General features: G+C 42.2%; 1 protein-coding gene across 3 annotated transcripts in view; it reads left to right on the forward strand.

Annotated features, from left to right (window-relative positions):
• Positions 1-26,165, forward strand: part of CBLB (Cbl proto-oncogene B) — a 77,308-nt gene that overhangs the window by 4,038 nt on the left and 47,105 nt on the right. For all 3 annotated transcript variants that reach the window (XM_053454986.1, XM_053454988.1, XM_053454987.1), the window contains exon 2: positions 22,824-23,074. In XM_053454986.1, coding sequence (XP_053310961.1) covers positions 22,824-23,074 — 251 coding nt within the window. The remainder of the gene's footprint in view (positions 1-22,823; positions 23,075-26,165) is intronic.

Raw genomic sequence — 26,165 nt, forward strand, 5'->3', positions numbered from 1 at the left:
CCTTATTTATTTTCTTATAATTTGAATTCTTGACCGCCCTTCATGTCAGAATCTTACCTTGATTTATGCTGTCTAATGTTGCGGTTATGGATTGTAATGAACACACAAATACACTTGCCTCGCTACAGCAAGGTGAGAATGATATTTACGCTTCTTTGCCCAACATGTTCCAAGTGTATACTGATGATCTACTATTAGGTATGAGACCTACCTCTGGGCTCAATCACCACTGGCTTGCAAAGACGTAGCCTGAAACCAGAACACTAAGATTTGGTTTATGTGCTGCAATCCATAATCTGTGAAACACATTGGGTATCCGCACTGCAGCCTGCAGTCCTTTTTTGGCCCTGAAACAAGCCTGGGTTATTTATTAAGCTGGTGCTCATTATCGGCCGGTTCGGCACAGGCTTATGTTGGAATAGTGAACTGTGTCAGACAGCATTTAATGTTGGAATGTGCTTGTTGTGTTCTGGTATTCTGTAGCCTGAATATCTTGATTACAGACCCTATTGCTCCTTATCATGAATGGTTCACAATCTGAAGCAGTGGACATCCATGCTGACACTATCATACTCCTTTACTAAAGTCAATGGTCTTTGCTGTACTCTTTACAGTCTTTATTTATGGTATATAGCTTTATAATGCATGTATTTTTTTTTTTTTTTTAATAATGGTAATCAAAAGTTTTTTACATCACTTATCATATATGTTGCCACATATAAATACATAGGCGCTACGTCATTTAAAACTATGCACTAACCACAGGGCCATACTGTTGAAATGTCATATGAACAGCAAGATTCCTGTAAGCCGGTTCACACAACTTGCTTTGAAGTGTCTGTACCTGGTAATCTTTGAGGTCAACTCTCAGGGATAATCATGGCAATATAATAATATAGGAGTGAGATTTCAGCAGTCTCTCTGTGGCAATTACAGTGGTATGGTCTGAAAGGCCTTACTAATATTTACTTGCATGGACTGGCACTGATCACATAAGGTGTTTTGGTTGCTGTGTTTTATTGTTTTAATGCAGTTGTTTGAAGACAGAACTACACATAAATATTTCGTCTGTGTGTATATATATTTAAAATAACTAACTGATAAATTTGTTTAATGATTTCTTTATTTTGAAAACATTGGGAAAAAATGGATGCTTGAATTTGAAGAAAAAAATAAAATTCAAATAAAAAAAATCTCAATATATATGCAGCAATTGGCTGTTTTAAAGCTATCATAACATTTTTAGAATATTGTTTGTAAAAGAAACACTTCATTAACGTACAAGCAGTGGACAAAATGACACATCCAACTGCAAAAAAAAAAAAAAAAAAAAAAAAAAAAAAGTTTGATTTTCCTTACTTGAGATCATTGAAAGGAAAGGGCACCTCAGAGTTTCAGTGACCGTTTAAGAAAGCTGCACTCTCGCTTCCATTACTCTTTAGAAGTTTATTATCTGTGGGTGGAACTGACCTGTTTTTATACGGCGGAAACAGGTAGTGGCCTTCATGCAGGTTCTTCTCAAGTTCATCCACCCCAAGGTGCAGAGGATTCACCTTTGTGTATACCAAATGTTATAGATTTCTGTTACCTGAACATTTTACAAATATGCTCTATTGATCCTTTGTTGAAAAGAAAAAAAAAAAAAAAAAAGGAAACACAAGCTGAAAAACTATTTTAACAACGATTTAGTGGCACAAAGCTTTTCGTGTAGTTGACTGTACAACTACCCACCACCCATCACAGAATAGTTAAATAGAGTTCCTGGCAGAGGTTTTAACAAAAACAAGGAATGAGAAGCTTGCAATTGTGAAACTGATATTTTAGTTTGACCTGCTGTAAGTAGAAAAAATTAGCGCCTAGAATGATGCCAATTTAAGCTCAAAAGTAACATCCTTGATAATTTTGCTATTTTTGTTATTTTAGCAGTGAGGTCCACTTTATGCTTTAGTTTTCAAAGTACTTCTTATCCTTTCAGAGAACAAAATGTTAAAACCCAGTTAAATCCCGAGGTCTTCCACCCGTGATCATAAAGCCTGTTACTCCAACAAAAAGTCATACTCCCAGAAAAAAAAAGAAAAATCAGGCGAGGAAATGAAAACATCCACTTCAGGCACAAAGTAGGAGGACCATGCCAGTTAGTACTCTAATTTCAGGCACAGATGGTATTGCATATCGCAGTCCACTTGGCAGATTTTGTGCGAGGGAAAGCAGTTAGTCATAGCCATTTATTCTGCCTCTTCACATTAGGCAACAGTGTTTGTCAATTGCCTGCATTAGTATTAGTGTCAATTAAATGAGTAATAATTGTAAAGGGGATGTACAACAAAATGTCAGCAGGTATTAAATATTATCAACCACTACTTTGTAAATAGTGCTTCTCTCTCTTCCTGGCTTCTCGTTGAGCAAATGGGATGTCCCAGCAGCCTGTATGAAATATTAAAGTGCATATTGATTGAAGAAGCAGCTATGGAAGTACTGCATAGTCATGAAATATCTGTCTATTCCCCTTTTTATAGGTTCGTTACTAGGGCACTAATTATGACTACTAGCTGCTCGTCCGGTTTATCACTGGGGAAACATTGGGATGTCTGTTTTGTATAATCGGAATGTGTTTGCACTATGCACCGCTTTTTATATACCTTGGCAGTCTGTATTCGCGGTTGTAAAGAGGGCTGTTTATGTGGGCTTAGCAGCCCTGGCATAACCTGCCAAGAAAGTACACTGTATGTGCATTGTACTGAAGGGGTTAAAAAAAACAATCTTGGATTCTAGGCCGCTTTCGTTTTTATACTTGTGTGGTTAGCAGCATTGAGATATATTTGCCATGGTTGCACCATGGAGGACTAGATAATAAGGGGAATACTTGTACACCTCTCTTTGAGCGAATAAATCCCTGTGTTTCATTGTCACTGTAGCGTATCCAGTATTTCTATTAACAGAGTGTTATTATGGCTGCGGTAGTGTTGGTTCGTAATGGGTTAGGAGTTGATTAGTTGTGTTACGTCCCTGTGTCCTGCTGATATGTGAAAGAAAGTATGCAAATGATCGTAGTACAGCATCTCGCACATCTTTCTCCTAATAATGTGATAATTTTGTAAATGGAATTGAAGCAGTTGGAAAAACCTATAAGGTGTCTCGAGAGCTTTAGGTCTCTAGAATTCTGAAAGTTAAGCTCCCCAAGAATTTCTGCCCTTATTAAATTTCTATAGTAAACTTGGATCTGTAATTAGCCTTACGGTGATCCTCTGTGGGGAGTGTATGGAATATCTTCAAGGAAAGTAGGAGTAGAAGAGGAGAAAAAAAAAAAGATCAGAGACCCCAGACTGGTATTCTCTATTATCTTCAAAAGCAGCAATTACTTTTGTATCTCTCTGTCCCTCTGTTAACATCATGAAAGGTAAATTGCCAAACTGGTTTCAGATACGCCCCAGCTGGAACCCTTTACCGGCAGACTCTCCTCTTCCTTCTTTGCTAGTTTTGCCACTGTTCTGGCAGTTTCATGTAGTTGCGGACCAGCGGAAATTCCTCTATTAATACTACATAATACATACACGTGTAACATACATATAATATATATACATATAGTGTTCAGGGTTGCATGTATAAATGGCTTGAATGCAGAGTCTTTTCTAAGTGAAATTGCAAATTATACTGAAGACTGTCTTATATTTTTTCACAGCTGGTTCTAGAAATAATGATAACTTTGCTATTCTGCAGAAGGGTTTGCCTCTCGGGTTCCTTTTTTATTATTTTTCTGAAATTGAGTTTGCTTAGCTAAATCTTTCAAACCTTGTCGTCTGTTCTCTTTGTAAGACTGTAAGGTGATGTCTAAAATGAAGACGGTGCTTATAGCCTTGAGGTGTATACCGTATTACCGAATAATCTCAAGAATGATAATTATGCTTTTTATTGGTGCCATTATTTTCAATGCTTTAAGTCATTTTTAGTTTTGTGTGCGTTTGATATTCCATGGAGCACACATGTTATATGGCTGTATATGTCATGTGTAGGGGACAGCTCACGCATGGGGCGGCAATGACAGTTTCACACAGGTTTCCAACGTAAAAGCGCGTTTATTTAGATGTTGTAGTCACAGAGCACCTTGTAAACAAAACAAACTATAAGCCTGTCCGGCTCTAACTAAACAGCAGGATACCTCTCTAGCAGCCTAAGGTCTGACGCAAAGCAAAGTAACCAGTTTTGTATGGGGTAAAGCTTCATACCTGGTGAGCTGCAGCGCTGGCTGTAGCTGCTCCTTCATTCAGTTTCTCCCTTCACCTGCAAACTTAACAGCCCTCTTTTTTAAGGCTTCCTCCCCAGTAACGAGCTTAGGAAGCCTCACCTGAGAGCACCTGGGTTTGCTACCATGCCTGGCAGAGGTAACCAGGTGAGATATATATACCATCAACCACGCTCCCATACACTTTACCACATATCCCCCCCGTCGACTCCAGACCAGAGGTCTGGACAGCGTCAGCAACCATACAGTACACCCTGGACAACGCATCCGCATTCCCATGTAACTTCCCTGGTCTATGCTCCACTGTAAATCTAAAATTTTGCAAGGAGAGAAACCATCTGGTCACTCTTGCATTCCTCTCCTTATTCTGTTTCATCCATGCCAGAGGAGCATGGTCAGTCACCAACACGAATTCCCTGCCCAGGAGATAATATCTCAGGGACTCCAACGCCCACTTGATGGCGAGACACTCCCTTTCCACTATGGCATAATTTTCCTCGGCTGGGGTCAGTTTCCTACTCAAGTACAGCACTGGGTGTTCTTCCCCATTAACCACTTGTGACAAAACTGCCCCCAAACCTCTAGCAGACGCGTCTGTCTGAACCAGAAATGGTTTCCTAAAATCAGGGGAAACGAGCACTGGCTGGTCACACAGGACAGACTTCAGACTCTGAAAAGCCCTTTCTGCCTCGGGGTTCCACTTTACCATCACTGACTTACCACCCTTTGTTAAGTCTGTCAATGGTGTGGCCATGGAGGCAAAATTGGGCACGAACCGACGGTAGTACCCGGTTATGCCAAGGAAAGCCCTCACTTGTTTCTTTGTTACTGGCCTAGGCCAGTTCTGTATCGCCTCAATCTTATTGATCTGGGGTTTAACCAGCCCCCTACCAATGATATAACCCAGGTATCTTGCTTCCTCCAGACCCACTGCACATTTTTCAGGGTTTATGGTTAGGCCTGCATCACTAATGGAGTCTAACACGCCCTGTACCTTACCGAGGTGACTTTTCCAGTCAGACGAAAAAATTACCACATCGTCCAGGTAAGCAGCGGCATAATCACGATGTGGTCTCAAAATCAGATCCATCAGCCTCTGAAAGGTAGCAGGGGCCCCATGTAACCCAAATGGCATCACAACATACTGGAACAGGCCCTCTGGAGTGGAAAAGGCAGTCTTCTCTTTAGCCTCCTCAGTTAACGGTATCTGCCAATAGCCCTTTGTAAGGTCAAGTGTTGTAATGTACCTTGCCTTCCCAAGCCTCTCAACCAGTTCATCCACTCGGGGCATGGGGTACGCATCAAACTTTGAGACCTCATTTAATCTCCTGAAGTCATTACAGAACCTCCACGTCCCGTTGGGCTTTGGGATTAGCACTATGGGGCTTGACCACTCACTAGTAGATTCCTCAATAACACCTAATTCAAGCATGCGCCTGACCTCCGTGGATACCGCCTCTCTACGGGCTTCTGGTATCCTGTATGGCTTCAGGTTCACTTTACTGTGAGGCTCAGTTTTAATATGGTGTTTTATGAGGTGGGTACGGCCAGGTAGGTCCGAAAACTTTCGTCTGTTTTCCTGCAGGAACTCCCTCACCTCCTGCTTCTGGGGCACTGACAGTGCCTCTCCTATAGTTACTGGGGGAACTGGTTGCCCCACTTCTTTGACCCCTGCCTGGGTCGCCCCCAAAGACTCCCGCTCTTTCCACGGCTTGATCAGGTTTACGTGGTAAACCTGGAAGGGTTTTCTCCTGCCCGGTTGATGGACCTTGTAGTTCACCTCACTCATCTTCTCTACAACCTCATAGGGACCCTGCCACTTGGCTAAAAACTTACTTTCAACGGTGGGCACTAAAACCAGGACCCTGTCCCCAGGATTAAAGGCCCTCAACCTGGCAGATCTGTTATAAATTCTGCTCTGGGCCTCCTGCGCTCTTTGCAGATGCGTTTTAACTATAGGCATCACCGTCGCTATTCGCTCCTGCATCTGAGCCACATGTTCAATAACACTCTTATATGGGGTGGCCTCGGTCTCCCAAGTTTCTTTGGCAATATCTAACAAACCCCGTGGATGTCGGCCATACACTAACTCAAAGGGGGAAAACCCTGTAGACGCTTGGGGCACCTCCCGGATAGAGAACATGAGGTAGGGTAATAGACAGTCCCAATCCCGACCATCCCTTTCTACCACCTTTTTTAGCATATGCTTTAGGGTTTTGTTAAACCTCTCCACTAACCCGTCTGTTTGAGGGTGGTACACTGAGGTACGGAGGTGAGTGATTTTAAACAACTTACACAGGTCTTTCATGACCCGTGACATAAAGGGCGTACCCTGGTCAGTAAGAATTTCTTTAGGGATCCCCGTGCGAGAGAACATGTAAAACAACTCCCTAGCAATATTTTTGGAGGCCATGTTTCTTAAGGGTACCGCCTCTGGGTACCGGGTAGCATAATCCAAGACAACCAAAATGTATTGGTGTCCCCTAGCAGATTTGACAATGGGCCCTACCAAATCCATGGCAACTCTCTCAAATGGTACTTCAATGATGGGAAGTGGCACCAAGGGGCTACGGAAGTGTGGTGTTGGGGCACTCTTCTGGCATGTGGGGCATGACTCACAATACCTTTTTACTTCTTCATATACCCCAGGCCAATAAAACCTTTGGAGGACCCTCTCTTGTGTTTTATTAGTCCCCAAGTGCCCCCCAAACACATGGTTATGGGCTATGTCCAGCACCAGGTGTCGGTATGGTTTTGGCACCAGAAGCTGTTCCACAATTTCCTTGTTAACTTTGGTGACCCGGTACACTAGATCCCCATTCATGGCAAAATGCGGAAATTTCTGGTCAGCTTCGGGTTCCTGTGGTACCCCATTTACTACCGTGACATTTGCCCGTGCAGTTCCCAGAGTGGGGTCTCTCACTTGCTCGGTCCCGAAGTTACCCCGAGACATTTCTAAATCTAAGACCTGTTGGCCGGGTAGGGAAGTTTCTTCTTCTTCCTCCCCAGCTAACACCTGCAAGGGGAAAGAATCTTCACTATACATTTCAGGTGGGCCTAGATCCTTTTCATCATGCCCCTTACTGGTATCATTGTTCCCAATGGCCGTCTCACCTGACCCATTATTTACAGGGAGGGTTACAGACTCTGCCGGAGTTTGTTCCCCAGCTGCAGAAACGTTCCCCCTTCTCCACAACTCCCAGAACAAGGGGAAATCGCGGCCTAAAATAACCGCATGCATAAGTCTTTTTACAACTCCGACTTCGTAGGTCACAGTTCCAGATGGGGTCACCAACTTAATGGGGGCCACAGGGTAAGCTACAATATCCCCGTGGATGCATAGCACTCTTATGTGCTTGTTCGGCACGTAGTCCATAGTCACAAGGCCAGCCCGAACCAAAGTCACCAGGCTACCCGAGTCCAAAAGTGCCTTCACGGAGCAGTCACCTATCTTCACCATACAAAAATGCGGCTCAGTCTCTGATTCTGGAATGGCTGCACAAACAGGTTCTGCAAACAGGGACTGACGCCGACTAGCGTCACACACCATGGGCTCTGAGTTAAGAGGGCAATAGGCGGCTATGTGTCCCCACTCATGGCACCTCCAGCACTGGGGGGTCCCTGGCCTCCTTAGTAGGGAGCCCTTTCTAGGATTGTGGGGTCCCAGGGGTTCAGGATCAGTCTTTTGCCCTTGCCCAAACTCTAGAGCCCTGCTCTCTCTCACATTCTTCCATACACCTCCAGCTGGAACTCTCTTACCCAAAGATGTCGCGGGTCTGACAGTCTTGGAAGGCGTTGGTGCCGCAGGGACCTCACGGAGGAAGTCCTCGGTTGCTATGAACCTTTCCACCATGTTGACAAGCTGCTCAGCAGTTCTGGGGTCTCCATGCCCAACCCACCGTTGTAGCTCCGCCGGGAGGGCGCGGAGGTAGTGGTCCACTACCACCTTTTCCACAATCTGGGCTGGTGTAGTGGATTCTGGTTCCAGCCACTTGCGTACAAGATGAATCAGATCATACATCTGGGACCTGGCAGGCTTGTCCATGGTGTATTTCCAACAGTGGACTCTCTTGGCCCGAACAGCGGGCGTAACACCCAGGCGAGCAAGGATCTCCATTTTTAGTTTTGTAAAGTCCCGGACATCCTGCTCCCCGAGGTCATAGTAGGCCTTTTGCGGTTCACCAGTCAGGAAGGGTGCAATCACTTCTGCCCACTCTGCAACTGGCAGTCTCTCTCTCTCCGCCACTCTCTCAAATACGGTGAGGTATGCCTCAACGTCGTCGTCGGGTGTCATTTTTTGTAAGCCCCGCTGAACGGCCCTCCTCACGTTAACAGTCTCAAGGGGGCTTGCCTCCACTTGTTGGGACTGAGCCACAACAGTCTCTCTGAGCGCAGCAATCTGCTCCATTAACAGGCGATTCGTTTCCTGTTGTTGGGCCATAGTCTGCTGTTGCGCATGTTGCTGGGCGTGAAAAGCCTCTGCATGAAACTTCCGTTGCTGTTCCAAGGCCTGCTCATGTCTCAGGTTAGCCTGTATCAGCTGCTTTATCACTTCCTCCATTGTGCCGGATGGGCCTTACAGTGCTGCAGCCTTCACTCAGGACATATGCTTCCGGCCCTTTAAATGTCCACAAAATTCAGATGCTGTGTTTTGTCCTGCCGTTGCTCCTAGCACCACTGTGCCCGCATTCTCCACCAATTGTAGGGGACAGCTCACGCATGGGGCGGCAATGACAGTTTCACACAGGTTTCCAACGTAAAAGCGCGTTTATTTAGATGTTGTAGTCACAGAGCACCTTGTAAACAAAACAAACTATAAGCCTGTCCGGCTCTAACTAAACAGCAGGATACCTCTCTAGCAGCCTAAGGTCTGACGCAAAGCAAAGTAACCAGTTTTGTATGGGGTAAAGCTTCATACCTGGTGAGCTGCAGCGCTGGCTGTAGCTGCTCCTTCATTCAGTTTCTCCCTTCACCTGCAAACTTAACAGCCCTCTTTTTTAAGGCTTCCTCCCCAGTAACGAGCTTAGGAAGCCTCACCTGAGAGCACCTGGGTTTGCTACCATGCCTGGCAGAGGTAACCAGGTGAGATATATATACCATCAACCACGCTCCCATACACTTTACCACACATGTTTATTATTACATTTCTTTCATTGTATTTACCATGTACCATGTCATAATCATGTGTATTTATTGATTTTTTTAATTAATTGAAATATAGCCTATATGGAACAAACCCTAATTCATCCGAATGTAGATCCTTTGGTTTTGTTAGTAATTCTGTAGGTAAAATTTACGAGTTAAACTGTAGTTCAGTTGTCTGGATTAAATATTACTTTTAAGTGAAATAACCTCAAAGACTGTCTGATTTTAGAACACTCAGTGTTCAGGTATTTGTAAGAGCTAAAATTAGACTTCTTCTTGAACTGAGTTAAAGGGGAACTGCCTCCATTTCAGCTTTTGGCATAAATAATTCTTCACTTAAAACTAAATAGAGCTTGCGGTCTGGCAATCAGTGGCATCGCTTCTGATGTGAGTCTGCGTTATCTGATCAATTTACCATCCTGAAGTTCTCTCCCTTCTTCTCATCTGCTGGAACCAAACAACAACCTATACCTCCCAACATTTCAAAATGTGAAAGAGGGACACTTTTTTTTCAAATCGCTCTCGTGGAACTCGGCAATAAAAGCAATTGCACTTTACAATGTCGCACTTGCATCCCCACTTAAAACACTCTTCATTTTTGTCCGCACAGTCATGCATATTAAAAATAACCAGCCCATTGATTTGAATTCCCATGAGGCTTAGCCAGACATACTACTAACATGATGTTGGCTGAGCATCATGGGAAGTGCAGCTAACGGTAGATAATGCTGCAGATGTTAGCTGTGAATTACAATTCCCATGATGCTCAGACAGCCAGGTGTCCACATGACTAGGCATCGTGGGAGTTGTAATTCACAACTAACACCGGTCCCATCATCTGCTGTTAAATTTAGACTTTTTCTTGAACTGAGTTAAAGGGGAACTGTCTCCTTTTTATAGCTTTTAGCATAAATAATTATTCACTTAAAACTAAATAGAGCTTGTGAATGTTTTTTTTTTTTTTTTGTCTGGGAATCAGTGGCATCGCTTCTGATGTGAGTCTGCGTTATCTGATCAATTTACCATCCTGAAGTTCTCCCCCTTCCTCTCATCTGCTGGAACCAAACAACAAACCTCAGTTCGCATGAGGCTCGGCCAGACATCCTGCTTCCATGATGCTGGCCGAGCATCATGGGAAGTGCAGTCAACAGTAAAGCTGCATGCTAGTTGTGGACTACAATTCCCATGATTCTCAGCCAGCCAGGTGTTCACCATAATGATGATTGAGTAGCATTGGAAAAGTAGTCCACAGCAGCAGAGATTTTTTTAATTAAAAAAAAGGATAATGTTAGCCTCCCACCCAGGACCCTTACACACACCAGCCCATAAACACACATATGCTCCTACACTGCCCTTACACACGCCTGTCCATACAGACTACACTGCCCTTACACACACACACACACACACACACATACATAGGTACACTGCCCTTACACACACATACACACGTACACTGCCCCTACACACACACACGCACTGCTCTTACACACACCTGCCCATAGACACACAAGCTTACAAACACACATACATACACATATACTGCCCTTACACCAGGGCTTGACAAATTTGTTGTGAATCTAGGCGCCAGGTAAAAAAGTTAGGAGCCAGGATTTTTTTTAAACTAACAGTTGGTCAGGAGGGATCCGATCATCATCAGCCCACTTACTAAACTCACAGCGTTTGACCTGGAAGCACCCTGGACTTTCAGGTCAGTGCTGTTTGTTTTGTTTTTTTTTATTAATTTTTTTTCATTTTTTTTAACTCTTTCGATGCTGATGTTCCATTGGAGCACAGCATTGACAGATATTTAGTCCCCACAAGCTTGTGGGGACAAATGTTAACCCCTGCAATGCCACGAATGTGTCATACACAATTGTGGCATTGAAGGGGTTAACGCTGCACCATCGCTCTCATGGAGTGATCAGGCAGCAGGGGGTGTTGGGGCTGGTCTCCACACTCATGTGGAGACCAAAGAACCCTCTCACCCTGTCCCTGAAGCTGCCTCTGGCAGCTGGGAAGCAATTGCTGGTCTATAGACCAGCCACTGCAGGGGGGAGTCTATGATGACTGCTGTAGGCTTCCATGCCTACAGGAATCATCAAAGGGCTTGTGGAGGCTCGTTTTTTTGCTGTTGCTGGTCTGCCTGGAAGCAGACCACCGGCAGCAGAGCCCCTTACATAACGGGAGTTAACCCCTAAAACGCAGCGATCGCGGCATTGAAGGGGTTAACGCTGCACTGTCGCTCTCAGGGAGCGATCAGGCAGCGGGGGGGGGGGGGTGTTGGACTGGTCTCCACACTCATGTGGAGACCGAAGAACCCTCTCCCCTGTCCCTGAAGCTGCCTCTGGCAGCTGGGACTCAATTGCTGGTCTATGGACCAGCCATTGCTGAGGGAGTCTCTTTGATGACTGCTGTAGGCTTCCATACCTACAGGAGTCATCAAAGGGCTTGTGGGGGCTCGTTTTTGCTGTTGCTGGTCTGCCTGGGCTTCCAGGCAGACCACCAGCAGCAAAGCCCCCAAAACGGGAATTAACCCCTAAATGCCGCGATCGCGGCATTGAAGGGGTTAACGCTGCGCTGTCGCTCCCATGGAGCGATCAGGCAGCTGTGGGGTGTTGGGTGAGGTCCCCAGACTTGTGTGGGGACCCAATCAACACACAAACCCCTTCCCTGAGGCTGCCTGTGGCAGCTGAAAACACGAGTGCTGATTTTCCAGCAACCGCGTTTTCAGCCTACAGGATCACTCCGTGGGAGTGATCTCAGGCTCGGGGGCGGGCTCTGAGTGGCTGTGCTGTCTGCCCAGACTCCTGGGCAGACAGCACCAGCGCCCCCGTGTGGTGACTCAGCCTCTTACATCCACAATTTGTTCAGGATGTAAGAGGCTGACAAAACCTAGGCGCCAGGACAAAATTCTCTGTCGCCATGGCGACCTGGCGCCTGGGATTTGTCGAGCCCTGCCTTACACCCTTTTCTCCTCATCCTCCATCCTGTGGTGACATTGCGATGTCTGTCACTTCAGACCTCGTTTACTGCTCCCTCATCACTAGGCGCTGTCTATTGATGCAGAGCGTGGGGGTACGACCTCATATCTTTATTTGCTGGTGCGTAGTGATTCGGGAGCAGTAAAGAGAGGTATAAAGTGACAGACCACAGGCTCCCTAATGTGGAGCCAACTAGAGGGAGATTGTGATCTCCCAACTAGTCCTGCAGCTGCTGATCGGGCTCGTCTCACCCTTCCTCTGCCCCTGCAAAGTGGGACAGAGGTAAGGATAGGCCCGCCCCCAAATCAGGACAGTTAGGGGTGTGTGTGTGTGTGTGTATTGCATAATGTTTTCAGGTGACTGCCTATCTGTCTTGTATGTGTCCTAGCTCTGTTTATCTTAACCTCGTATACTAGACAAACACCTGACGTCTTATCATATGGCCCGTGGCTCATTGTTAATCAACCAGCTGGACACTGTAATTATTGAGGAACATACATCATTAGTATTACCATAAAGAATCAACTTTGTGTGGAAAGTGGAAGCCTCCATGTCTGCAGATAAAGGAAGTTTATTTTTGGAAAATTAGATAAAATCAGGTTATTGTCAATGCTAGCTTACATTATTTACTGTATATAGCATTGTATTGTATCCTCAAGAAGATTGTTTTTTTTGTTTTGTTTTGTTCCACGGGACTTTCCTGTAACATCACGATAAACCGCATAGACCCCCAAAACAGGAAGTTGATACCTTTCTCCATGGTTTACACATAAGGATTTTTTAAGTGTATGTTACTGATTTTGATCTGTAAACAAGGCTGCCTGGTCTTGCTGCAAAGATATTAATAGACTCTTTTAAATTTAGAAGGTCACTGGTCGCAAAATGAATTTTAGAGAATGACCAAAATGATCAAATTTTACTCTTTTTTTTTTTCACTCTTGTTTCATGATCCCATGTTAAAAAAATAAAAATAAATAAAAACAAGTCTGTTTTTCTAAGCAGGCAGGATGTTGTCTAGATACACACAGCTACATGAATTGTGAGTGTATTAGCATAGTGTGCGGTCGTGTTTTTCAAGCAGGCGGCCACATGTACATAATTTATTAGCCCCTGGCCTTAAAGTACCAGGACCAATTTTATTGGTCAGTCTGGCCCCGTTTCTCACAATAATTAAAAACACTGTATCAGCCTGTTAGTTTTAACAATTCATTTTTTACCCCTCTCTATTTCTCTTTTGAATTTCTATAAAATGAAGTGCTTTCTTGCATGTTACTAAAGAAATGTTATCATTGAACGTGCAAAAAGTATCAAGAGGAAATGTGTGAATTGCAGTTACTTTCTCATCATTAGCCAATAGCGGTTTTCTTTGCCACGGAAAAGATATTGATTAGCAGCTTACTTTGCACTGACCAGCTAGTAACCGAAGCTAACATTTAAAAGACTCCAGTTACGTATCCTCTGTAATTCTTTTTAATTCCAGATTAAAAAGCATCATAAAAAAATCTGTTTGCATGTATTCCAATGTAAAAGCCCAGGGGAAAATGGTTTTTCTTTGAGAATATTCTTTCTGTAGAGATGTTTAATGAAGCATTTTTACATGTCTTTTATTATCGCATCTCCCCATACACCAGAGTACAATATGGAATTAAATTAGGCATAAACCGAAGAACAGCTTCATTAACTACAAGTCCTTCAGTGCACATGCAAACTCCAGACATACATTGTGTAGGTCATGACCTTCTCATATATATGTGAATTCTGCTGGTAGATTCATACTGTGCTATATGCATGAAGGATTTTGGTTCCCTTACCCACAGATTGGTTTTGCTAACCAATGTTAGTTGCTGACCCCTCATAGATATAAGGCACAGACAATTACCAGCACTCTCATAATGCTTGGTGTGGAAATCAAACATTACCATACCTGGGAACTGTGCTTCACTGCTTCCTCAGGATCTATGGGTTTAACTTTTATCTCTAGGCAGTACAGCAGTGTTTGGTCATGGCCATTCCCTATCCAGGTCCATCTCCCTAATGCCTTACCCTCACCCCTCCAATGTTTTTCTGGGGCAAGACCACGTTTAGTGTCCTTATTGCAGCCTCACCAACATGAGAGAGAGAGGGAGCTAGGCCGCCAACCCTGGCAAGTTCCTGATTATACGGATTATTATACTGCTAGATGCAGTTAGTTTTTCTTATGAAAGGATGCATGTGATAGGCATGAGGTTATCCTGAACAAGGACCTTGTACACTAAAACTGCCATGACCCGCCACTTAAATTATGATGGTTATTGAAGCCATAAACCACAAAGACAGGTGCAAGAATTGTGTCATAATAGTGAATATATGCACTTAATGCTTAGATTGTACAATCTGCATTTATTGACAACCTCATATATCGGATACATTTACAGTTTTATTAGCATTAGAATGTTTTATGCTTTATTAATTAGCCATATGTACCAACCTTTTAAATTGGTAATAACACTTTGGTGAGATGTATGGCCAGGACTTTTTATGAATTATAATGTATTTTCTGTTTATTTATACATGTGTTTTACTCTTTATGTACACAAATATGACTTTAAAGGGTTGTGAAACACTCATATCCAGTGATGCTGTGATATCTTGAAAAGAAAGATATCACAGTAGAGAAGAGGAACAGGAAGAATTTGGGCTCCAAAGAGCGACTGTCTCTACTAAAGCACGGTGCTTGGATACATTATAGGAATTGGGGAAATTGATATACTGAAAGCCTTTGAAAAAGTAGACACGTCACCAGTGGCATATGAGACACAAAACTAGGGCTGCAACTAACGATTATTTTAATAATCGATTAGTTGGCCGATTATTTTGTCGATTAATCGATTAATCGGATAAAAAAATACATTATTTTAAATTGAAGAAAAATTGCAATAAAAAACGTACAATTTACACTTTCATCTCTTTATTGCAATGGCCTCTCTCTATTCACCTTCTTATTTTACTGACATATTAATAAAAGCTACAAGAACCCAAACAAGGTGTTTCTCAAACTAGGTTTTAATACAAAGTTATTAGTAAATATTAATTCATATGTTAACTATTTTTCATATTTAATAAAAACTGAGAAAAAAGCCTTGTTTAAATTTTTTATTTACCAAACTGCCCCCAGTTATGCACATCTGACCCCCAGCTTGCCACTCTGCCCCCATATATGCCTTATACCTCTTATATGCCAGATTCCACTGTGCCCCCTGATATGCCACTGTGCCCCCTGATATGCCTTATACTCCTTATATGCCAGTGATATGCAACTGAGCCCCCTGATATATCTTTTACCCCCAGATTTTTTATGCCCCCCTGATATGCCTAATATCGATATGTCTTATACCCCCTATATGCCACTGAGCCCCCTGATATACCTTTTACCCCCAGTTATGCTTATGCCCCCCTGATATGCCTAATATCCATATGCCTTATACCCCCTATATGCCCTAAAAATTCATAATACCCCCCATACACCACTATAACTCACCCATACACCACTCTGGCTCCTCCCCCTCCCATACACCACTCTGGCTCCTCCCCCTCTCATACTCCACTCTGCCTCCTCCCCCTCCCATACACCACTCTGCCTCCTCCCCCGCCCATACATCACTTTGGCTCCTCCCCTCCCATACATCACTTTGCCTCCTCCCCTCCCATACATCACTTTGCCTCCTCCCCCTCCCATATACCACTCTGCCTCCTCCCCTCCCATACATCACTTTGCCTCCTCCCCTCCCATACATCACTTTGCCTCCTCCCCCTCCCATATACCACTCTGGCTCCTCCCCCTCCCATACACCACTCTGGCTCCTCCCCCTCTCATACTCCACTCTGCCTCCTCCCCCTCCCATACACCACTCTGCCTCCTCCCCCGCCCATACATCACTTTGGCTCCTCCCCTCCCATACATCACTTTGCCTCCTCCCCTCCCATACATCACTTTGCCTCCTCCCCCTCCCATATACCACTCTGCCTCCTCCCCTCCCATACATCACTTTGGCTCCTCCCCCTCCCATACTCTACTCTGCCTCCTCCCATACTCCACTCTGCCTCCTCCCCCTCCCAAACATCACTTTGCCTCCTCCCCCTCCCATACATCACTTTGCCTCCTCCCCCCTCCCATACTCCACTCTGCCTCCTGTGAACCTCCGTTTCTGACAAGACACCAGGGAGCCGGGTAGAGAGGCAGAGTGGCGTATGAGAGGGGGAGGAGCCAAGGTGGTGTATTGGAGGGTGGCTCCCATACACTCCTCTGACTCCTCCCCCCTCCCATACACCGCTCTGCCTCTCTACCCGGCTCCGTTACTGAAGGCACTTTCATTGCAGCTTCATAGAAGCCACAGTGTAAGTGAAGTGCAGTAACGGAGTCTGTCTGTGCGATGCTGACCCTCACCGGCTGTCAGAGAGGATGATTCTCTGTTAGCCGGTGGGGGTTTGCATCGCACAGACAGACTCCGTTACTCACCTTCACTTACACTGAGGCTTCTATGAAGCTGCAGGGAAAGTTCCTGTCAGTAACGGTGCCGGGTAGAGAGGCAGAGTGACGTATGGGAGGGGGGAGGAGGCAGATGGGAGGGGGAGAGAGACGGAAGAGAGAGACGGAAGTGAGAGACCGGCCGACAGTGAGGGGAATCCAGGTCCCCTGCAGCGTTGCGGGGGATCTGGATTCCGGTGTTATAATCCGATCTCTGTTTGAGGTCGGATTATATAAGGAGAGGGGTTTTTCAGAGCATTTGCTCTGAAAAAAACCTCTTTTTGTAATCGATAAAAATCGATCCGATTAATCGATGATGAAATTCGTTGCCAACGATTTTCATAATCGATTATTATCGATTTTATCGATTAGTTGTTTCAGCCCTACACAAAACAGCCTCAGAAATATATGCAAAACCCCAATGACTGTTAGTCAAATGCAGAACCATAAATGACACAGACATACAAACAGAGCCTTTTGTTAAGTAAAAGCTTAAGATAATCTTCTAGTTCTGTTTCCATTGACACATTTTCCAGGTTGTCTTTCACGCTTCTCATTGCCCTGTTTGCTTTTCAAATTAAATTCAACATTAGAAGCATCGTTCCCAATACTGCCCAAACCCTTCCAGAAACCGTTCTTCAACCATGTCAAATTTTGCCTCATTTCCTTTCTAGCTGTTAACATTCTGGTGTCATGTGATATAAAGTAGGCACCAATAGGTTATTGCCATAAAAAAATGAAATGCTACTTAGTGTTGTTTCTATGTGACTTCCTCCTTCAGAGGAAATAATAAAATGTTAAATCTCTAAAGGTTACTTACATTAATTGTACTTTTTAGTATGTAATGTATGTCAAAGTGGAACAGCACCTTTAACTGACTAGCATTATCTGTTTTTTGTTCATTACACTGTACGTGTGGGCTCACATACCATCTTGGTTACCACCACGCCTCTGTAATTGGAAAAATAAAATTGGCTGCTGACTAATACCGATACATAACCTTTGAAAAGTTTAAGCAAACAAGACCTAGTGCTGCCTACTGGGTTACATGAGTGAAATACCTGAAATGCTGATGAAAACTAAGATTTTTAATTACATCAAAATCTTCTAATTCATGGTTGTCCCAAAGTAGTGGGTATTAAAAGACTTGCAGTAAATATTACAACTATCTACAGTTAATTTCTGCTGCTACCTGTATATTGTTTACCCATCCCTAACAATACTCTGGTTCTGTACATCTTAATTCATTTTTTTTTTCTTTCTGGCCAGACTTTTATATCCATTTAATAGCTATTTATGCAGTAGAGCATGAGTAATGTATATAATTTACATCATTTCTTTAGTAAACACACATTCTGCTGTTAATATGTATATATTGTTATTCTACTACATTTTAACCCTTAAACTTCTTTGGAGATTCCAAACCAACCCATGCCTGCCTACCACTGCCCTACCAACCTGTCCCAGTTCTTTTGATGTCTATATCTGCATATATGTGGCTAGCGCCTCCTCCTTAACCCTGACACCCACCCCTCATCTTACTTTCTTAAGGCGCAGGAGAGAAAGAACTTGGGGTTAAGGGCAGCTTTGGCAATTTCCTAGGGATTTGCATAACACAAGCCGAATAATCTTTAATTAGTGAATAATGCATAAGCATGTTACTGTTATGATTTAGGTAGAGAAAGATAGTGGAAACGTAGACAATGGAATGTGTTTAATTGCATGTTAGGGTCCCATTGGAAATGCAACAGAACATCTGTGAATGATTTTCACATGAAGGCCACTCTACAGCATCGTGAAGTGGTTATGTGCTTTGTTGATTATGCAGACCTCAGCAAAAGGGGCTGTTTTATTTGTTGTCTTTTTTTTTTTGTTTGGCCTTATGGTTGAGCACATCCTGTTTAGAATAGTTTTTTTTTTTTTGTTAGCAGTATGTAGTTATTTTTTAGGGCTATTCTTTAAATGTAAAGAATGCCACTAAAATATACACTTCTTTTTTTTAGGCATTACTGATTTTTTTTTAATTGTAAAATGCGTTGCTCTAGTCTGTTTTATTGGATGTCTATCACTTTAGTTTAAATACAAAGTGTCTAAACAACAGCAGCACAAGCAAAACTGTAGCGTAATGGTACAAAAAAAGTCTCAAAATTATGAAAACGTATATATTATAGAACATGTGAAAACCGTACAGGATGTATTCTCGGTATAGCCGTTCCTGTACACAGTCACTTCAACAAATAAATGGCCGTAGCATCTAAATGTGTGTTGCTGGCTTCTGATTTATCTACTCTAAACCAGCACAGTCAGTGGCTCACTGAAAGTGAGTTGATGAAACACTTTAAAAAATAAAGCAATAAACCACTTTTACTTGTGGATTTTGGGGGAAAAATACTTTATTACCTGAAGATGCTCATGTTTTCCAAGGCTGGCAGCTGGCCATTGTAGAAGTTGAGGGTTGAGCCATGTGCCTTAAAAACTGTGTGGTCTGTCCAGAGTGTATGTGAGGGCAGAGGAATTGTGTGTGTGTGTGTGTGTGTGTGTGTGTGTGTGTCTATAAGAGTGTGTGTTTTATGTGTATAATTTGTAATCCTGTGTAAAGTTTTAAATTGTAAGTAGTAGATTTTTGTAATTTGTTGGTGTTGCCACCAAAAAAAGTCCTTTTTGAGAATCCCTAGTTGAAAAGGTTACTGAACAGTGTTGAAAATTGTATATTTATATTTAATTGTTTTCTTGGAAATGCTCAGTGTTATTGACGCAGCAAGATTTGTCAATCACATAGTAGATAATCACTAATGTCAGATAATATATACACGATTGGCTGTGTCTACTCCCATATTTATTTCATTTGGGAACTCTGCTTCCATTGACCAGGCATACTGTTGTAGAATCTCCTGGGTAGTGAAATGAGGCAGACATTTAATTTTCTATCTTATTGACTAAAGAACGCTTGCAATAATACAGTAATACAAAGGACTCCAATATGTGTTTAATGTGAAAATAGGACTGATATGCACCTTTTAGTAACTTGTCTTTTAATAATGTTTCTTGAAAAAGATGGGAGGATTACATGCTTTTACTTGTTTAGAAAATGTTGTGGTTCTCACTTGATTATCACCAGCGTGCCTTAAAATCCTACTAATTCTATACTGTACATATACAGTGCATATCCTCTGTGTTTGCACAGCAGGAAATAAGTGTGTTAAAAAGATGGGTAACCCCAGCTGGTTCTTATCTTATTTCAGTTTCTATGTTTATTCCCAACCGGTTGTAGGATTGTCACTGATATTTTGCTCAAGAGACAGTGTTTGCTGTAATGAGATATTTAGCACGTAATGTTAGGTTAAAACATCAGAAAAAGCCAGAGGGACTTCTCCGCTTTGTAGTTATGCCCCTTAATAGCCCCTCCAAATGTTCCCTATGCAAATCATTACCCTTTCAGTTGTTTCAGTTCACTTGTTTCATTGTAGGTAAATAAACGTATAAAATATAATGATTAGACAATATTGACATGATTACAAATATGCTAGGATGTGTTTACTAGAGATAAACAGTCTCTAATGTTTGTCGGGTTTTGTTGAACAGTTCTATGATTACATGAGCTGTGTGAATAGGGACTGCACTCTTGTAGATGCTCACATCCTCCTGGGACTGGAAGGTTTTTTGATCTGTCTGGAGTCGACATTTGCTGTTTGTCAGAACATGTTCAATACCAACCATAGCAGACAGGCCAAGGCTCAACCAGTCAGCAGTCACATTAAAGCTTTATAGTCCAGAAGAATGAATCTCATGATACAGTTCATAAGAGAGCTTGTAATAATTTCAAAGTTGTAAAAACTGTAATATACAGTTTGGGCAAAAGTCTTAATTTTTTTAATAACATTTTTCTTTGTGTAAGTAAAATTTTAAGACCCCTTGGAACATGGTACATGTATGGTGAGCTATACCTAGGTAATGCCACACTCTGCATGAAATTGACCATTCTATACATTCTCATAGCTACATTTGGCTACTGCATCAACTGTAACAGATCTCTAAAGGCCATGCTTTTCTGTACTTTGAATGTCTTCCACATATTTCAGTGGGTCTAGTAACCTGCCAAAGTTCAGGATTAGAGCGGAACACAATTACTGTTGTCAATGCTCCGATAATTATCCTAGCATAGTCACAGCTCCTATTGTGAACCAAACTAGATATTTTTGATGCAGCCATCAAAAGCAGAATAGATGTCAAATTGACTCTTTATCTGCACAGTGACACTATCTGTTCCTGTGTGCCAAGGTGATGAATGTCATCTATATCTGGTTCTCAAAATTGTATTGTACTTTTTGGTTTAATTAGAAAATGAGACTTAAGTCTGATTTATCTCCTCCCCTGGTTGCCTCTACAGAGACAAGGAATCATTAGTAGGCAGCTGTATGGCACAGGCTCAGTAGTCCAGGGATTGGGTATGTCCACATGATGCTCCCCATCCTGAAAATGTAACATACCGACCCAGAGCCTCTAGGGAAGCATCATTTCACCATTAGACTTTGAGTGCAACCTGGCAGGTTCTCGAGTATGCTTATAAAAGCATTTGAAATACTTGCATAGATGATTGATACTAATAATTTGTCAATAAGCTATGACGATTTTTATAAGATGCATAACAAAATGATTTAATTTCATGAAGAGCTAAACATTTTATCATATTTTCCATGAAAGAAAAAAATATTGGGTATAGGGTCCTTAAGTCTGGTCATACCATTTCAATCCAATTAGTGCAGTATCATAAACAGCACTTTAGGACCATCATTAGTTTATATAAGCTTTTAATGATTGTTACATAAATGATGATGGTCTAAAGTAGGAAGAGAGATGCTTTGTTTTCCGACAAACGCTTCTCATAAATATGCAGAGAGCTAAGTGGACAGCCAAGATACTGTATGGGCCTTTCCTGTGAATGCGCAACAGAAAGCAGTTTTCATCCCTTCTTTTATATTTTAGTTTTTATCCTTTTCATGTTTTCACTGGATCTGGTGTTTGCAACACACTGGTTACTCTTTGCATGCCAAAAAAGAGGATCAAACTAGGAGAATACTTTGTACGTGTGGCCACTCTCCATGTGGGTATGTAGTTCCTAAAACCTCTCCCGCGATACCTCCCAACTGTTTCTGTTTAGGAGGGAATAAATTCTTCTTCTGTCCTTTTCCTCCACTGATGGTCATCTTGTGTTGGTACCCACAATACTTGCTGGGTATGAGCACAGGGCTTGTCCCAGTCAGCCTTTAACGGCAGTGATCAGGGACTGGACTTGGACAAACACCAGTCCCCTGTCCCGAGAGTTTCTATGAAAGAGGGGTTTATTAGCTAAGTTGGAAGTTTGCAGGAGGCCGGGTTGCCTAGTGAAGGATAGCTCCAAGGTCACTGTGCACAGAGAGCAATAGATTTTCACTGTTGATGTCAGAGTATGAGTGTATATTAATGTTGTGTATGATTAGTGTATATGGATGTTTTAACGTTTTATATTAATAAGATTATACTAAATGTACATATATGCATTTTTGCATATTTGTGTGTGGACGCAGTGCATCTGCCTCTATTGTTTTGAAGTAGCGTGCCTTTCTATGGATTTCACACTGACCTGCCTTGATGCTATGCCCAACAGCCATAAAAACAAAAGCATGGTGCCTTTGCCTTAGCTGTTCGGCATTTCTGCAGCATTTTATTTCCTTGTGGAATTTCTAATCAATTGAGAAAACAAAGTTGGGAATTATTGATAGGTAGATAAAAGTACCTTCCAAATTGCCAGATACCGGTATAAGTCAGCAATGTGCACGTTGTTATGCTTACTGATAAGGTGATAATACAATTGTGGTCGTAATTGGTCATTATTAAAACTGCCAATATCTGACTTTGGCCTTGGTGTATTTTTTTTTTCTTAAACATTTAATGTTTTTTTTTCATTTTCCAGGTAAGATTATGTCAAAATCCAAAGCTTCAGTTGAAGAACAGCCCGCCTTACATTCTTGATATTTTACCTGACACATATCAACATCTGCGTCTTATACTGAGCAAGTATGATGATAACCAGAAGCTTGTGCAGCTCAGTGAGAATGAGTATTTTAAAATCTACATAGACAGCCTAATGAAGAAATCAAAGAGGGCCATCAGACTCTTTAAAGAAGGAAAAGAGCGAATGTACGAGGAGCAATCTCAGGAAAGGTAATTGGTTCTTTAACACATTCGTTTGTTGTGTTCTGCCATATATGTTGTCTATATTGACTCTTAATGCATCTCTTTTTTGCATTCCTATTGAGTATTTCATTGTGAAAGCTATGGTTAATGGTTAACTTGTTTTTTTGTTGTTGCTAATGGAAAATCTTTTTGGGTAGCTCTTTAAACAGCTGTGTGCCAGCAATTTTTCTTGTACACCTGCAGATTTCAAAGGTGTAGGCGTCTGCTGCGCCCTTCCACCAAATTATTCAAATCAGGCCAATGTCTTATCTTGCTTTTATAGATCTTTAAGTTTTGCTCATAAGGAAGCAGTTGAAACTGTTGAAGCGTCCAAAACTTTGCAATAATTCACATCCAGATATTCAGTAGCGGCAAAGTTACTGTGTACTTCAACATAACAAAATCCCTATTGTGTTGTAGTTCTTATTTTATATAATTGTATTTACTATAATGATAAAGACCACATTAATTGTTAATCTCCTGTTTAGGATGTTGTCTTATGTTACATGCAAGACTATAAAAGAAATGCTATTTTTCTCCCAGAGGTAACTATTTAAATACCGTATTGGCTCGAATATAGCCATGCAGTCCCGGGCGCTGGGCAGGCAGCGGGGTTAGGATACAGATCCCCCGCAGCGGTGCAGGGGACCTGCATCCTACTCCCCGATACGCTCAGACAGCCTCCCCTGCCAGCACTTCCCACGGGGGGGGGGGCCTGCACGGGAGGTTGTCTAAGCGCATCGTCCACACCATGCGTTTTACCCCCCCCCTCCCGGGACTTACCGGAGCAGACTCCCGGGTGTCTTGCGGGGCCGGCGGGGGACATCTACGCAATACGCGTATACAACTTCCGGTTGTATACGCCGGCTCCGGAAGTTGTATTGCGTAGATGTCCCCCGTTGGCCGCGCAAGACACCCGGGAGTCTGCTCCGGTAAGTCGGGGGCGGGCAGAGGAGGACAGTGGTAGCATATCTCGGGGAGGGAGGACAGTGGCAGCATATCTCGGGGGGGGGGCAGAGGAGGACAGTGGTAGCATATCTCGGGGAGGGAGGACAGTGGTAGCATATCTCGGGGGGGCAGAGGAGGACAGTGGTAGCATATCTCGGGGAGGGAGGACAGTGGCAGCATATCTCGGGGGGGGCAGTGGCAGCATATCTCGGGGAGGGAGGACAGTGGCAGCATATCTCGGGGGGGGACAGTGGCAGCAAATCTCGTGGAGGGAGGACAGTGGCAGCATATCTCTGGGGGGCAGAGTGGCAGCATGTTTTTTTTGGTGCTTTTTTAAAGAAAAAAACTTTCTTTAAAAAAGCACCAAACTTTTAGGGTGCGGCCTATATACGGGGGCGGCCTATATCCGAGCCAATACGGTATAACATTTTATACAATTTTTCTTATTTTACATTTTGAGTGCTGACAATAACTTATCTTAACAGAGTACACCAAGTTCCCTTTTTGTATTGCTGTTTGTAGTTTTATGGGGAAAAATTACCTTTCTTGATTATTACAAGAACTTTCAACTTTTTATCCTTTTTTCAGCCTTTTTATTCTGGAAATGATTTGAAACTGCTTCAAACACACGAGATCTGAAAAAAATCAGCATCCTGTTCCTCTCCCCGTTTTTTTTTTTTTTTTTTTTTTTTTTTTTGCCCTGGTTTTTTTTTATCCAATTCTTTTAGTTCTCTTCTAATTGCTTTCAGATAGCTGAATCACCCAACTTCCACAATAGAAGACCGAAAGTATATATAGTCCGAAATAATTATTACACCTAAAAAAAATATTCTTTGTATTTACAGTGTTGCAAGTTCCCTGTAAAATGGCATCTTAATAAATATATATATTTACTAAATTTATACTTGGAGACAAACACATCCAAACCGGTTTACAGTAATAGGCACAAATATTTACACCACATCTGCAGTTGCCTCATGCTGATCCCAGGGACTCCCACTACCATTGTCCTCATTCTATGATACTGACGGCCTCAATCGGTTGTATTACAAAAGATCAGATATTGTGAAGATGATTAACCCATCTCGATCTCTTGATTTTTTTTTTGTTTTAGGAAGTCTTTTTCTACCTTTTATGTATAAAAAGTGTTTCTAGTACAAAGTTAAGTGTTTTATCACTTTTGCAGCCAATGGATAACCTTGATTGCTAGAGCGACTAGTTTACGTTTCAAACTTTTGATCCTTAACACCTCATACTTGGTTATCTTGTTTATCATGCTGCGGTGACGCATACCAACCAGCCAGGTTACAGTGGTGACAGATAGATCGGTACCATCTTTAAACATTTTCATAATTGATGTGGTGCTTAGGTCTGTACTGAGAATCTGTAGGTGAATAATTAAAATATTTTCAAATTAGCATATAATGAACTTGTATAATGGTTAACCCATTGCCTACATTGCATTATTGTACTGATTTTAAAATTACATGGGCACTATGATAAGACTATGGCATAATCTAAATGTTAGTTTGTAAAAGTTTCCCATAATTAAGAGCATTTTCTTAATTATCGAAGACTGAATATTTCAATATAGCATATCTTGCAAACTACAAAGCCTCTGCAATTATTTTACACAGTAAAACAGATCTGGAGTAGAATACAGGTCTACTTAGCAATTACTGCTTAGAACAATACTTGGTATTTTAGGTTCAAATATGACCATGACCTCAGTGAAATTTGATCTGAGATCAAGTAAGCAGACAATCATCTTTAAATATATATCATGCCTACTTATATATTAGACTGCATTTTTTTCTCCTCAACATTTTCCTTGGAGAGTGCAACATATGTAGTCATTAGGTATGTGTATGTTATTTTAGAAATAGCCTTTACTGCTTTTTTTAATACTTGTATGCATTTTTTTACTTCCGGTATACTGTATAAATAAATATTGGTGTACATTAAAACTGAAGATTCTGGTTATCATTCACACTCTAAGTCCTGCATTTGAAATTTGTAATTATTTTTTTTTCAGTTACTAAATAACGCAAATATGAGTGATCATTTTACCAGGTTTATTTCTACTTCCCAGTTTGACATCGGTTCTTTTTAAACTTTCAGTAATAGGTTG

This window comes from Spea bombifrons, chromosome 2 (genome assembly GCF_027358695.1).
Source record: "Spea bombifrons isolate aSpeBom1 chromosome 2, aSpeBom1.2.pri, whole genome shotgun sequence".
Classification (NCBI taxonomy): Eukaryota; Metazoa; Chordata; class Amphibia; order Anura; family Pelobatidae; genus Spea; species Spea bombifrons.